Source organism: Coturnix japonica, chromosome 9 (assembly GCF_001577835.2).
Source record: "Coturnix japonica isolate 7356 chromosome 9, Coturnix japonica 2.1, whole genome shotgun sequence".
Taxonomy (NCBI): domain Eukaryota; kingdom Metazoa; phylum Chordata; class Aves; order Galliformes; family Phasianidae; genus Coturnix; species Coturnix japonica.
Window position 1 is genome coordinate 17,272,298 of NC_029524.1, and position 14,212 is coordinate 17,286,509.

The following is a 14,212-nucleotide window of genomic DNA, read 5'->3' on the forward strand; positions in this document are numbered from 1 at the left end:
CTTAGTGTGAGGATGGGGATGCTGCAATTTTCCTCCTTAGTCTGAACAGGTCCAAATGTGCTTTCCTGTCCCGCAGACTTCATTGACAGATACACCACCCCTAGGATGCCCTGGCATGACATCTCCTCCGTGGTGCATGGCAAAGCAGCACGTGATGTGGCCCGGCACTTCATCCAGCGCTGGAACTTCACCAAGGTGAGTAGGGGACACAGAGACTGGAGGTGCACACGTGCCTTATTTATGTGCCCTCCACAGATGTGCTTTCTTTGTTTTGTTTTTTATATTACTGTGTTTCACTCTCCTCAAGGGCTTTTATTCTCTATTTCCCTGGGGCAGATCATGAAACCCAAATACCGATCCCTGTCGTACCCATTCCTATTGCCAAAATCTCAGCAAACTGCTAACGAGTTGAAGTATCAGGTGCCTGATGCTGTTCGTGCCACAGTCCAGGTGAGTGCTGATGGTCTCCTAATTGAATTCTCCTAAGGGCATTTTTCACCTTTCTGGAAGGAAATTCCACTACAAACTCTCTGTAGGGCTTAATTTAAGTGGGAGTTTTTCATGTTATATTTGTTGTTTGTAGCAAAGCTGATCAACCCCTCAAATGTGATGAAATGATGCCTTAGTTTATACGTCCAGCTTTGGAGATTAGGGGACTGAGCAGCATGCCATACTCAAGTTTGGGGAGCACCACAGCTTTGTACAGTGTAGTAGCCACAGTTTTGTTTCCGACCATCATCCTCATGATTGCAAAAATGTGTTTATTAGAAGCACTCTTAGCCATATTTAGTGTACGTATTGAATGCAAGTGTTAACCAGCAGAAGCATGGACTTGTTAAAGGACACAAAGTCAAAGTAGTTATGCTGAAGCAGCAACTCAACAGGGTGTCTCTGTGAACAAAAGATGTGTGAAATAAGAGGGATGGGACCCAAAGCAGGAATCATCCATGAACTCACTGTTCAAAGGAAGTGGTCCACCCAGATGACAGCAGTGCCTGGGGATGCTTCATGGAGCAAGAAGTATTTGTCTGGGTTTGTGGGCTGCCGGGCATTGTCTGTGCCTGGCTGTGTGGTGAGGGGTGGGCAGCGCAGGCTGTGTGACAGCCCTGTGTCACACAAATGGGTTTGGGCATTTTATGTCAAGTGCCAAAACACAGCTTGTGGCTTGTTGAGAAACGGTCTCGCTCCAGGCACCGCTGTGCTTCTGTGTGGCTGCAAATACCTCCCGAGCTGTGTCCGTGACACTGGCTTATTTGGAAACTCTGCTCTTATGGAGGTGTGGGGGCTTGCTTCCCCAGAGCACGCTAACCATGAGATAAAGCTCAACCTTAAATGATGGGCTTTGCTGTAGAAAAGAAAAGGTTAAGCTCTAGTGATTACCAAGCTGAGTTTGTCTTGTGAATTATTCATTTAAAATGCCTCTCATTTCTAATTGATGCTCAGTTGCAGCTTTTAGAGCCCCATCAGGATCCTGATAACTAATTCTTTGCTGGGACACCAGCCAAGCCTGTGTGATTCCACCTTGGTGTTGCTTGGGGACTATGTGAGCAATGTCAGAGCAGGAATCACTGTCCAGTGTCCCTGGTCATGAAATGATTGCCAAAATCTGGCTGATGCTTTTCTTGTTTCTGAGCTTGTTTGCAAATCTGTCTTCAGTTGTGGGCGGATCAGAGGCAGAGACAGCACAAAGGGTCTGTGGGGACTGCTGGTCCGAGCCACTGACCTGTCATCAACACTTTCTGACCTCGTTGTACCATCTGGCTTTGCTCTGCTTAGTCAAAGGGGGGGAGCAGAAGAGTGTGCTTTAGGGAGGGTTTGGAAGAAGGCAGGGTGAGCGGGGGGTGAGCAATGTGTGCATGGGAAGCAAACATGGAGTTGTAGGTTGGGAGGGAGGATCAGCTGTAGGGGTGCTCAGGCACAATGCATCCTTCATCTACTCTCATTTTAACTTTTGGTCTTTGCTTGCCATGGCAATGTGGTTGCACATGGATTTTGCAAGAGTCAGAAAGCCGAAGGCAGCGTCGGGTTGTTTCCATTCCAGAGCTGGCGATTATCAGCCAAAGACAGCACTACTGAAGATGTGTGGTGAGGCAATATCTGGTCCATGATGTAAATGCAATGAAGATTTAGTGCTCTGTCAATGACAAAAGCCTCTTTGAAGCCTGCAGGAGGGCCTGCATTGTTCAGGATTTATGCATTAGCTCTTAGCGAGCATAAAATTTATGACTTCTGTCAGTGAAAGAAGTCAAAGATGTTGAGCCTGAGCACTTCACACTGCTGCTGTCTGTGGGACTTGTGAGAGGAGAGAAAGAGGATGGGGATGCCAGCTCTTGGTAGTGGCATTGTGGCCTTTTCTCCATAGCAAAAGAGTTTGGATTTAAAGCAGTTCATTTAGAACACTCTATCAGGACAGGGCAGATTACCTGGGGTGAGATGGAGCTGCATCTACCATGCCCTTGGTAGACACAAAGGTCTCCTCCTGCCTGTCCCTATAGCTGTGGAGCCATGCAGTGACTGGTGATGGCCTCTGAATTGATCCATGTTGAAAATGACCAGCCTTTATTTAGAGGAGAGTCAAACTGCAGAGCCTTACCTCCAAGCCAGTATCTTCTATCACTTCTTCTTCCCTCCCCACATGCAACTTGTGCATGAAGCAAAAGGGGATTTCCTTGCAGCACTCCATCAGCAGAGACACTGCTGGGGGCTGTGGTTATGTCCAGGTGGGTCCCCAAGGACTGGGATACAGGCTGGGATGTGGAAGAACTGGATTTGAGGGTGTACCCAACATCAGCTTTTTGACATATGCTGCAATGCTGCTCTGAGACACAGTGACAATCCTTTAGCAGTGGGCAGCTTCATGTGTTGTGTGGAGAGGGCAGAGCGGAGGGGGCGGTGGGGAAGGGCAGGTGGGCTGAGCACCCTGGGAAGCTGTGGGTCTGGAAGGGGATTGTTGGGTGGTTGTAGTGGTCGTTATCTGGGCAGGGAGAAAGAAAAGAAATGCACTGGAGGGATTTCCAGGAGAAACAAGGTTGAGCCCTTTAAGAGGACAAGTTTGTGCATTTACTGACACAGGTTTCACAGATCCATTGCATTTTCCTCTTGTCCAGTGTGTCTACTGTGCTGCTATGATGGCTCTTTTGTGATGCTTACAGCTATTGTTTCACTGCTTTTGTCTTGACAGTGTTTAAAGACAGAGGCTAACCAAGAGTAATTATTTTCCCCTTGCAAGTACCAACGTTTAATTAAAAACCACATTTCTACCCAGGGGAATGCTGCTCAGGGCATGCTCTGACTGTTGCTGTGTAGATGATGTTTCTCATGTGGGTCTGGCACTTTTGCAGGGAGAGGATGTGCCCTGGGGATCCTGCAGTATCTGCTTTAAAAGTGGATTTCCAGAAAAAAAAAAAATAAAGAAAGAAAAAAGAATGGGATTTCTGTGCTCCTAGGAACTGGTGTAGAGCTACTCAGCTGGCAGGGTAACAGCACTGGGACGGGGCAGTTTCCATCAGGACATGTCTAAGTATTAACACTATTCTTGAGCCTCCTTTTCCCTTATTATTAATGCAGTATGAATGGGGAGTGTTGCACTTAGTGCCTTTCCTAGTTAAATCCTGAAGGGCAGCAGCACCTCTCAGACAATGCAGTGCTGCTGGGGCAAAGTGTTGGCCTGTGCTTCCAGGTGATCCGCTCCGCTGCAGACTGGTCGGCTGGCATCAAGTACCATGAGGAGTCCATCCACACCGCCTATGTCAACGTGATCGAGAACAGCAAGCACTACATCTACATCGAGGTGGGTGGAAGGAGGGGAGGCAGTGGGGTCATGGTGCCATCAGAAGGGCAATTCTTGAGAGCTGCTCTTTTAGGAATTTTCAGACTTGGGGGATATTTACACTGAGTCTGCTCTGAAATTTTGGGGCTGTTTCCACCGGCATCAGATCAAAGCCCTTGATCTGAAGGGAAGCATGCTGATATGTACGTATTTTTTGCTCATTTCTGGCAGTATGTGACAGTGGTAGTGCTTGCTCTTCCCGCAGAACCAGTTTTTTATTAGCTGTGCTGATGACAAAGTTGTCTGGAACAAGATCGGCGATGCGATTGCTCAGAGGATTCTTAAAGCTCACAGGTAACCTTAACAAGGCAGTCAGAGTCTGCCAGCTGCATTTATGCAGTGTGGCTCAAAATAATACTGTAATGGACACGACTGTAAAGTAGCTCTTCTTCATAGCACCTGTGTGGTCAAACATCTACATGCTTTCACAGCAGTCAGACTCTTCAGTGGTTTCTGTGCTACCAGGAAATGGTGTTTTGGATTTACTCTGATGCATGTGTATATTTAATGATGTAATTTGTGTGAAAGGCAAGCCCTCTGTGCTTCCCAGTGGCCCCATATTTGTGTATAGGCAGCCAGTCCTGTAGGGAGGCTAAGCTGGTGGATGAGAAGGTTTAACTGGGGTGCCTGACTTGATTAAACTATCTGTAGAGAGGATTGCTTTCAAACTGGGGGTGCAAACACCTTTTGAGAATTTGACTGCAGGGTTCAGCTATTGATGGAGGCTCTTTTTCTGATAAGTGCTGGAGAACAATTGCAGCCCATTGCAAAGGGCTGCAGTTTGTGCTGGGATGGACACAATCTGGCTGCAAGATGCTCCTGTTACATGAGATGCCTGACCCCGTGCTAACCTGAGCTCCACAGGTAGAGGCTTGTTTTTGTTCTGATCCTGGGCATCCTTGCTTAAGGTTGCTCTTTCAGAACTTATCTTGAAGATCTATGTATGTCATAACATAAAAGAGCATCCCTGTGTTGCTGGGCCAGAAAGCTTCCTACACTTTCTTTCACATGCTGTTTTTCCACGTACCGCTATAGGGAAGCGCTGTTGGAAATGAAGCAAACTCAGATCCTCTTTGTCTAAAACTACATAGCTATATATCCCTTCTTGAATAGCTGGTGTTCTGCTTGTGCCCTGGGCTTTTCCCAGCTTTTCTGATGTTTCTGTCTTCTTCAGGACAGAATGGAGCAGGCATTTCTCACTGTTGGGTTTCTGCCTGTTGTAGTGCCCAGCAGCAGAGACTGCAGAGCTGCTTTGTACCACTGGCTTTGGGATGTGCAAACTCTCACAGTGGCACACACACATCTGAGCATGAACTGATGGCAGGTAGAGAAGACCTGAACCTGGAAGTACATTTCATACTTTGCTCCCTTCAAGTTTTTGTAGTGGCCTCGTGGACAGAAATCAAACCAGTCAACACATAGAAAGTGAGACCAAGCAGGAAGACTTGCAGGCTGATATTTTCCTTGAATGTGTTGTTGTAGGGAAAACAAGCGTTACCGAGTGTACGTGGTGATCCCACTGCTGCCTGGCTTCGAGGGTGACATCTCGACAGGGGGAGGCAATGCACTGCAGGCCATCATGCACTTCAACTACAGGTACTGTGTGCTGGGGGCCACCCAAAACTGCACTGTGATGGGGCCCCGTGGCTTTGGCTGCAGTGCTGTGCTGTGAGCAGGGCACACACCACAGAGGGAGGTCCCAGCATCAGATTGAGTTGGGTTGGAAGGGACCTTACAGCCCACCCAGCCCCAGCTTGCCTTGCTAGTTCTTCATTTGTATGGGAATATGTGCATACATTTCTTCTGCTTGCACGGGGTATTTAAAAGGCATCTGTGTTTGCAATTTACCTTGCTTCAGTATATGCTGTTGGCTCGAGCTGCTGCGGCACTCAGAGCTGATTAACTTCTTTCCAGGACCATGTGCCGAGGAGAAAATTCAATCCTGAGCCAGCTGAAGCCAGAAGGTAAGAGCTGTGTTCCTTTCCTATGTGGCCGTGAGCTGCCATTGGACAGATGGATCTGTAAGCTGAAGCTCACGTTTTCTCATTGCAGCATTACGCTGGGAGAGCTACAGCTGTGCAAGCCCCAGGCGGTGGGGACAGGCACACCAAAAGCCTTGCTGCATAACATTAGGAAGCAAGGCTCTATCTGCAGCTCCTGGCTGCACACAGCTCACTTCTTGCTGGTATAGCCAAGGGATCGGGTTTGGGCTGAAGCATCATGAGCGACCTCAGCCTCCACAGCATCCCAGCAACCCAGAGGCTATGTGAGCCTTGGCTGCCTTCAGCCTTGCATCTGAATACAGCCCCCTTCTGGAGGAGGGAAGGACCCCAGGGAGGAGCACAGCACAGTTCCAGCTGCTTAGGTGCCTTGTAATCATGAGAGGCATCCCAAAGACTCATTAGTTCTGGTGCTCTGCGTAAATCCTCCCTGCAGGCAATGACACTGGGCTGTGTATTCAGTACTTTGCATGGGCAAGGCACCTGCTTATAGCCTTTCTGCAGAAAAGCAGGCACCAGGTCTGGTGATTTTAAGGTTCCCATATCAGCTGGAAGTACTTTCCTGCAGTGTGAGGGGGATTTGGGTCGCCTGTCACCAAAGTGGAATGTCTGAGCAGGCAGCAGAGCAGAGTGCCCACAGGTGGTTTTAATGTCCATTCTTCAATAAATGTACTTCCAGTCCCTGCTCGTGTGCTTTTGTAGCACAAGTTGTTAAATCAAGCTGTGCCTTTTGTATGGGGCTTTACATAAAAAGGGTTTTTTCTTATTTTTCTCAGCCCATTGGTTTTGTTCTCTCTTCATTCTCAGTTGGAGATAAGTGGATCAACTACATTTCTTTCTGTGGGCTCCGAACTTATGCAGAGTTGGAAGGAAAACTGGTCACTGAGCTCATCTATGTCCACAGCAAGCTGCTGATTGCCGATGACAACACGGTCATAATTGGTGAGCAGGGATTCTGCCCTTAGCCTCTGCCCAGTGTGGGCTGTGATGCTGCGTGCATCTCTGTGCTGGGAGTTCTTCCTTATCAAATACTTTGCTGTTAGGTTACAAATACATAAATTCATCAGCAGGGTAGGTAGGAGGGAAAACAGGGTTTGGAAAGCTGTCGTTTAATTTGTTATTTTGAAAACAGCTTTAAATCCCCGTGCAGCAGTGATGAGAATCCCAGTGCAGGGAATATCGTCCATCTGTCTTGTATCAGGCTCGGCTCTAGCAGGAGGACTTGTGAGACTTGTCATCTGTTCCTTAAAGAACAGAATGTGCTGTGAAATTTGGACGGTTTGGACAACATGTGTCATTTATCAGCTCTGTTTCCTAGGAGTGGGGAAATAGGTTATAGCAAGTAAGAGAGAGCATTTCATCTGTCTCTGCTACCATATTTATTATGAGACTGTGAAGCAAAGACAAGAGACCTCAGGCACTGAATTGCACATTGCAAGTGAAAAGCAGAATTGGACCTGTTTCTTTAACAAAACCCTTTCTGATCTGTTATATCAGCAAAGAGAGCTCTGCCAAAGAGCATTTCCATAGCTGATTTTGCAAGAGCGAAACTCTCCCCTCCCTCAGAGCAGCAGCTCAGCCCTCGCCTCAGATGGCTCCTGGTTAGGTTTGCTCTCCATACCCTCCCATGCTCATGAAGAAGCAATGACCTTTCTCCCCTTCTAAGAACAGTCAAGATTAACTAAGTCCAGCGCTCCACCTTCCCAGGAGGGACTGTTCTCTTGGTGCTGTCTTTGTGCTTTATCACTTACGTGACGTTGCCTATTCCCTCCCAGGCTCTGCCAACATCAATGACCGCAGCATGCTGGGCAAGCGGGACAGCGAAATAGCCATCATAGTGCAGGACACTGAGACTGTGCCCTCGGTGATGGATGGGGAGGAGTACAACGCCGGGCGCTTCGCCCAGTCCCTCCGGCTGCGCTGCTTCAGGTAGGGCATGGGGACCGTCCAGGATCGGGATCACAAGCTGAGAAATCCAACAAGCTGCTGCTGTGTCAGACTGAGCACTGCAGGGCCTGGCTCTAGCCCAGAGTCAGTCTTCCTCCTGCTGTCCCTGCCCTCAGCTGGCAGCTTCACTTACAGAGCGTTTTGCTCAGGGAGTTCTCTAGGGGAGCTTGTAAATAAGACAGTGATGTTTTGCTCCGGATACTGTTTTCACACCGTCTCAATTTTGGGTGGTGGTATCTCTTTCTAATGAAAGTTTGTTCACTCAGAGCAGCCATCTGGCTAACAACACACCTGGTTTTTCATTAAGACCTCTTTCCTTTTCCTTTCTTCCCCCCCATATTTCCCATCTGGACAGTTAATGCACAGAAGAAAGGGCGAATATTAGGCAGCAATAAGGCTGAAGGATTGTGGCAGCAGGAAGGCGTGCTGCCTTTTGGCAGGTCCCAGTGACACTTGGGGACGTGCGTTTGGGACAGATTCCTTTCCTGGTGTTTCCAAGAGAGGGAGTGCCAGGACTTGGCTTGAGCAGGCGTCAATCCCTTCCTGTTTTTGGCTCAGGGTTGTCCTCGGTGGCTCCGATCTGAATCCAGACCACCAGGATCCCGTCTGTGAACGGTTCTTCAAGGAGGTGTGGATCTCCACGGCAGCTCGCAATGCCACCATCTTCGATAAGGTGATGCCTTGTTCCATTGCAGGTGGGAGGTCTAGGGCAGTAGGGTCAGCTCAGTTAGATGTTCTAAATGAATGAACAGCATCCTTAATTCCTATGCCATAGCTGGGAACAAGAAACTGGAGCATCCCCACACCGCTCCAGCGTGTCTACTTCTACTTGGCCATCTCCAAGCTGTTTTATAAACTGCTGCCATCCAGAGGAATATGTGTTCAGTATTTTTACCTTCCTCACGATATCCACTTCACTGTATTTCCCCACACTGACCTGCCACTTCTTCTCTCTGTTGCTCTCAGGTGTTTCGATGCCTTCCCAGCGACCAGGTGAATAATTTAGCCCAGTTGCGTGACTTCATCAACAAACCAATATTAGCAAATGATGATCCTGTGAAAGCAGCTGAAGAGTTGAAAAAGATTCGTGGGTTTCTGGTACAGTTCCCATTCCGTTTCCTGGAGGAAGAGTACTTGCTTCCCTCCGTTGGAACAAAGGAGTCCATGGTACCCATGGAGGTTTGGACTTAAGGAAATGCTGACTGATTGTTTTACATTTTAAAGTTCGGTTCTCTGAAGACAAGTTGATGAACAATATGTGATTTCTGAGAGCTACTTGTTGCTAAGGGAAGCAAAAAAGATCTCCACCGAGCTAATGTGCCTTTCTCAAGGATCTCGGTGGAGGAACTTCAAGCAAATCAACACTAGAAAGGAGAGTAGCAGAAAGACTTAGAATTTATGACAAATAAGAAGCTTCAGCTCTGAAGGAGTTACTTCTTATGGCATGTTCTGAGCACCTAAAGGATGCATGCCACTTCCTAGGACAGGGAACACATCCTAACTGCTGTTATCACTACGGCCAGCTGTGTGCTGTGGTTGCACATGTGCTGTGGTTGTGCTGTGGGAGTCTCCTCAGGGGGGCACCGCATGGCAGCTCAGCAGAGACCCTCACCTCATTTTGGGCACCATCAGAGCCCTTTGAGCAGTTCTGTCACTGCAGGAGGTGCTGCCCAACCATCACTGCTTGCCATGTGTAGATGTTGCATCTCTTAGTTGGAAACATACAAACAATCTGTTGTCAGCATCAGTATTTTGGACTCTTCTCCCCTCTAGGGGAGGAAAAATACTGTTTTTCCTGTGGCTAGAGCAATCAGCATCCCTGTGTGCAACATGGTGCTGAGTGGGTGCTGGCAAAGGGCAGCCTCCATGGAGCTGAAGGTGCTGGCGTCTCTCTGACCTTTACAGAAATACAGCGCATCATTTTGTTTAAAAGGCACTTGGAAGCTTTTTCCAAGCTTTAAACTAAAGCCTTATGTCTCTGGAGCTGAAGGCAGATAAGGCACTGAGTGTGACAGGGAACAGCTACTCGTAAGCTAGCATGAGCCAAGCTGAACACTATGCTCCACGTACTTCACTCATGCAATTATATCACATTCTATTGGCAGACCTTTCCATTCCTTTTTTGCTCCCTATTTAAAAGAAGGGAGAGGCCATGAAGACAGAGGTGGTGTCAGCAGGCTGTGCTCAGACTGAGCAGGCACATCACTCTGTAGATAGGGTAAACGCAAGGAAAGGGGGGAATTCAGCAAAACCTGTTCTCTGGTCTTCTTTGTTATTAGACCAGTTGTGATCCTGAGCTCGGTTGTTCAGAATGCATCCTCCCAGGTAGAACTCTATTCCCAAGCTATTTTGCATTTTACAGTGCAGTGAAGCAGCAATTTGATCCAGTATCCTTGAGCAAAACAGGGCATCTCCTGGGCTAGTACATGGCCTGGTAGGTTCCAGCCCAGTCTCTGTGCCATCCTCTGTCCTGCAACAAACTGTGCCTCTTGTTTTCTTGCTCAGCCCCAGCTGCAGCCTTGGGAGAGGAGCTCCTTGTGTCAAACACTAAGAACACGCTGCAGGAAATGCTCAGCAAGATCTGCAGAGGTGGGAGGCTGAGGACTGGGAGGGCTGGGGCTCACTGAGGTGTGACCTACATTGCTCCACATTCCCAAAGCTGCCCAGTCAAAAGCCCAGGTGATATGGTTTTTAATTTAATTCATAAGCAAGTTTCTTTTTACTGTTCTTAGCTCTTCCAACAATCTCACCTGTTTTTAACTGGAAAAGAATTACAGCATCATCCATCTATTCCCAGCCACATGGCTGGCATCACTCTCTAGCTGACTGTCTGCTCTGTCTTCAGAACTGTAAATAGGCACCAGGTCACTCTGCACGGCATTGCTTGAACAAGAAGTGAACACCAACATTCCCCGGGCAAATCACATTGCAGCCATGTCCTGCCCTTCCTTCTGCTTTACGCTCTTTTTGTAGATGGAATTGTGAATTTCTCCTTTCTGTTTGGTGAACTCATGGTCTGATCAGCCAGGTGGAAGTGCACGTGCAGAAGTGTCATGATAATCTATGGTTCAAGAGGTCGGTGCTTTTGGCCGGCGTGCTGCTAACAGATAACTATTTTCTCTTATTTTTTAACCTGAAAATCAACTTGGGGTTTGCCCCTCTCGCAGAGCCAGAGCAAGGTGCCGTGCATCAACTGTTGGCAATCAGAAGAGATCAAAGGTGTCTTGTTATGCCATGTCAGTGCTGCTTCAGAGCTTTTATCTCTTGAGATGTTTTTAGCTGATTTAGTTGGAACAAAGCTGCTAACTTCAAACAATGACAGCCTGTCAGAGCCATTGCAAGTCACAGAGATCAGTAGTCATAGTTGAAAAGGCTCAACCCCCACCGCCTGTATGCATGAACCTTGAAGAAATGTAAGACTGTCATCTTCCAAGTGCTCTTATTGTCCTCGTTCTCTTATTAGCAAAGATAGTTATAATCATTAGATTATATTGTCCTTAAGGTGGAAGCAAACTATTGGGGCTTCATGGCTATTGGTGTTAGCAGAGAACAGCTCTGCACACCTGAGCAGCAGTGTACACTCCACTCACCTGCACCCTGCGGCCATTGCTGGCCATACCCAGGCTCTGGCTCTGCTCAGAGACAGCTGGAGCTTTATTTCTTATATTAAGAACCCTGTGAGGTTGAAGACCTTGAGATAGTTGATACCTGTAACTGAACAATCGCTGCTTCTTAGGTCTTAGTGCCAGAGCACTTTGGCTTTGCAGACCTTCCAACTGCAAAGGATTGCTCGCAGATGTGCAGTACTGTAAGTGGGATGTGGGTTCAAGCACTAGCAAGCCTGGAAACATACAGTTTCTTGTGGCATTTACTCATTAGAACTGAATGAAAGGAGAGAGGTTTCTCCCAGGCTTAGGCTTTATTTTGCAGCTTAACCAAGTATGCCACTTTTTTTTTTCCTAATTTATTCTTTAAGAGATGCCACTTTGGGAACTCACACTCCTCATCATATCTGAATGATTGAAAAAAATGATAATAATCTAATATTTAAAAGTGTATGTATATTGTTGTATGGAAGATGGACTGGATAAGAGTTTCACCGTAGAACTGACACGTGGTTTAAAAACTTGAGGGGTAAGATGCCATCGTATGCTAAGAATGTTGCTAATAGTAATGTAAGAGACAGCCAGTGCTTTGGCTGCAGGGCTCAGCCTTCAGCTGGGAGGCACGGGTCTGTGCTCTGACTTATTTGCAGCTGGCCAATGTGTTCATGGAGGCACCAGGCCAGCAAGTCCTCAGTATGGGTTTTCCCAGGCCGACAGTGATGGTGCACAATGCCGTTGTTCCTTAAATCCACGCACAATCAGACTCGGGCTTGGTGTGCTGTTATCATTGCAGTGGAACTGTGCCTTTTTGCACTTGTTGCTAGAACTACCTGGTGTTTGCAGTCTATACCCACCAGCTGCATCTGTGGTCCATGAGAAGGTATCTGGATGGCCCTTTAAACGAATGCTTCTCTCTCCTCTTGCTGAATGTGCAGACCCCAGTCCCACTGCCCTGCCCTGGTCCCCCGTTGCTGCTGTTCTGCACAGCCAGTGGAAGGGACGCTGTGGGAGCTGTGTTTCAATGCATGCTCGTGTTTTGTGGCACTCATTCTGCAGAAGGTCCCCAGGATGCACTCTGTGCTGCACAGCTGGGAGCAGGATGGGGGTGAAACCAGGAGCATCGCGCTGTGCCAGTGAATCAAAGTGCAACATACACTGACTACATCAGACCACTGAATGCAATGATTCTCTATGGGTTTTTCCTTTTTTTTTTTCTTTTTTCCTGTCTGCTTTCTTGTTGTATTCCCATATCTTTGATTATTTTTTTTTTACTCTCCCACTGTTCTGTCCTGGATGTAAATAATTTGGATGTACTGACTGTTTCCTGACACTCGGGGAAAGAGAAAAACCTTATCAAAAGTCACAGTTCCTGGAATGTTATTTTCTGTATCCTGTCTCTGGCAAAACCTGTCCCCAATGTGAGAGCTCCCACTGCAGGCTGAGTGCAGGTCCCTCACCCCTGCCTCCATGAGCACCCACTATCCCTTCTGTGAAGGCTGCTGGAACCCAGTTTGTACCCTCGTTTCTGCTGATTATTGCTTTCCTCCCCACTCTGTATATGATAAATGAATGTGTATTAAAGGACTGAAAATACAACAGAGCATGGCGTGCTGCAACACTTGGCTTTGGTCTCATTCCTGCTTGTTTTGGGGTCTGCAGCCACATTCTGCTCATGGGGTGCAGAACAGTGGGACCTGGTGGGAAAAGGCCCAGAGTCTCTGAAAATAAAAGGGTGGGTCTGAGCCATTGGGGTTTTCCCAGGAGAGAGAATTTGCTGAAGTAGAACTGCACAGGAAGGGAATGTTGGACTTCTTGAAACAAATAGACAATCCTGTTTTAATGAGCCCGAGGCATTATGAGAAGTGCGGACAGAAACAACCCATCTCCACAATGGGATTAACTTTTGACCGTCCCTTTTAACTTTCAGTAGAGGAAATTCAGCACTGAGAGAGCAAAAAGCAGATTGGTGCTGACCTCCAAGGGAGAAGAGATGAATAAAGCATCGATGGTTCTTCCAAGCGATCCTGCAAACTGAAAACATTAACTTCTGTTTCTTAGGTTTCTATATCACATATGCAGGCACACAGGTGCTTTTACTGGGTATGCAGCTTCATCCCTTATCCATTAGCCCATTAAAAATACACATACAAGTGAATAACCAGGTTTCCCCTCTAAAAATCAATCTCTTTTTATTCCACCAGCTCTTCAGACATTTGAGTACATCTCTGTAGCGCTGATGCAGCGGAGCGAGGGCTGTAAGAGCCTGAATCCCAACAGCAGTGGGAGTGAAAAGCTCAATTTTTGTTTTATTGGAGAAATTAGAAGTGACAGATTCCAAATTGGTTCCACTGCTCTGATTGATTACTCAGAATATTTCGCTCCAAATGATGATGGCAAAGCTTTCTGCTGAGCCTTGTGGCTGGGGTGGAAATTAATTTGGAGGGGAGGGTGGGGGGAAGGAAGTTCTTGAAAAAGAAGAAATTATTCTGCAAGGGAAACAGTTTATAGCCAGAATCAATGATGAGTGATCTCTTCATATTCAGCTTGATCTTGATAATTAAACACCCTGCAAGCTATTACTGGAGGACAAAGGGGAGGCAGACAGTGTTATCAGAGCTTTGCAGGTTTGTTATCTGAGTTAGTGGTGCCCAGAGGAAGTAGGAGCGGTCTGCGTGGTGCTCGGGGGCCCTGCTGACACCTTCCCATGCAGAGCCGCCCTGAGCCAAGCTGCGTGTTTGGATAAGGGACAGCAGTGCTGGGCTGCAAGTCCTGGGCTGGGAGGAACAGCAGGGCATGTGATGGTTGTTACAGAGCTTGGGCACCCACAAAGG

The 14,212-nt window shown here is 47.6% G+C and overlaps 1 protein-coding gene across 1 annotated transcript in view; it reads left to right on the top strand.

Annotated features, from left to right (window-relative positions):
- The window catches only part of PLD1 (phospholipase D1), a 37,129-nt gene extending 24,135 nt beyond the window's left edge, over positions 1–12,994 (top strand). The window contains exons 17-26 of the mRNA XM_015871959.2: positions 77–195; positions 337–450; positions 3,680–3,790; positions 4,035–4,123; positions 5,312–5,425; positions 5,744–5,793; positions 6,637–6,771; positions 7,605–7,758; positions 8,335–8,449; positions 8,743–12,994. Of these exons, the coding sequence (XP_015727445.1) occupies positions 77–195; positions 337–450; positions 3,680–3,790; positions 4,035–4,123; positions 5,312–5,425; positions 5,744–5,793; positions 6,637–6,771; positions 7,605–7,758; positions 8,335–8,449; positions 8,743–8,967 (1,226 nt within the window). The 3' untranslated portion in view covers positions 8,968–12,994. The remainder of the gene's footprint in view (positions 1–76; positions 196–336; positions 451–3,679; positions 3,791–4,034; positions 4,124–5,311; positions 5,426–5,743; positions 5,794–6,636; positions 6,772–7,604; positions 7,759–8,334; positions 8,450–8,742) is intronic.
- Positions 12,995–14,212: the final 1,218 nt, after the last annotated feature.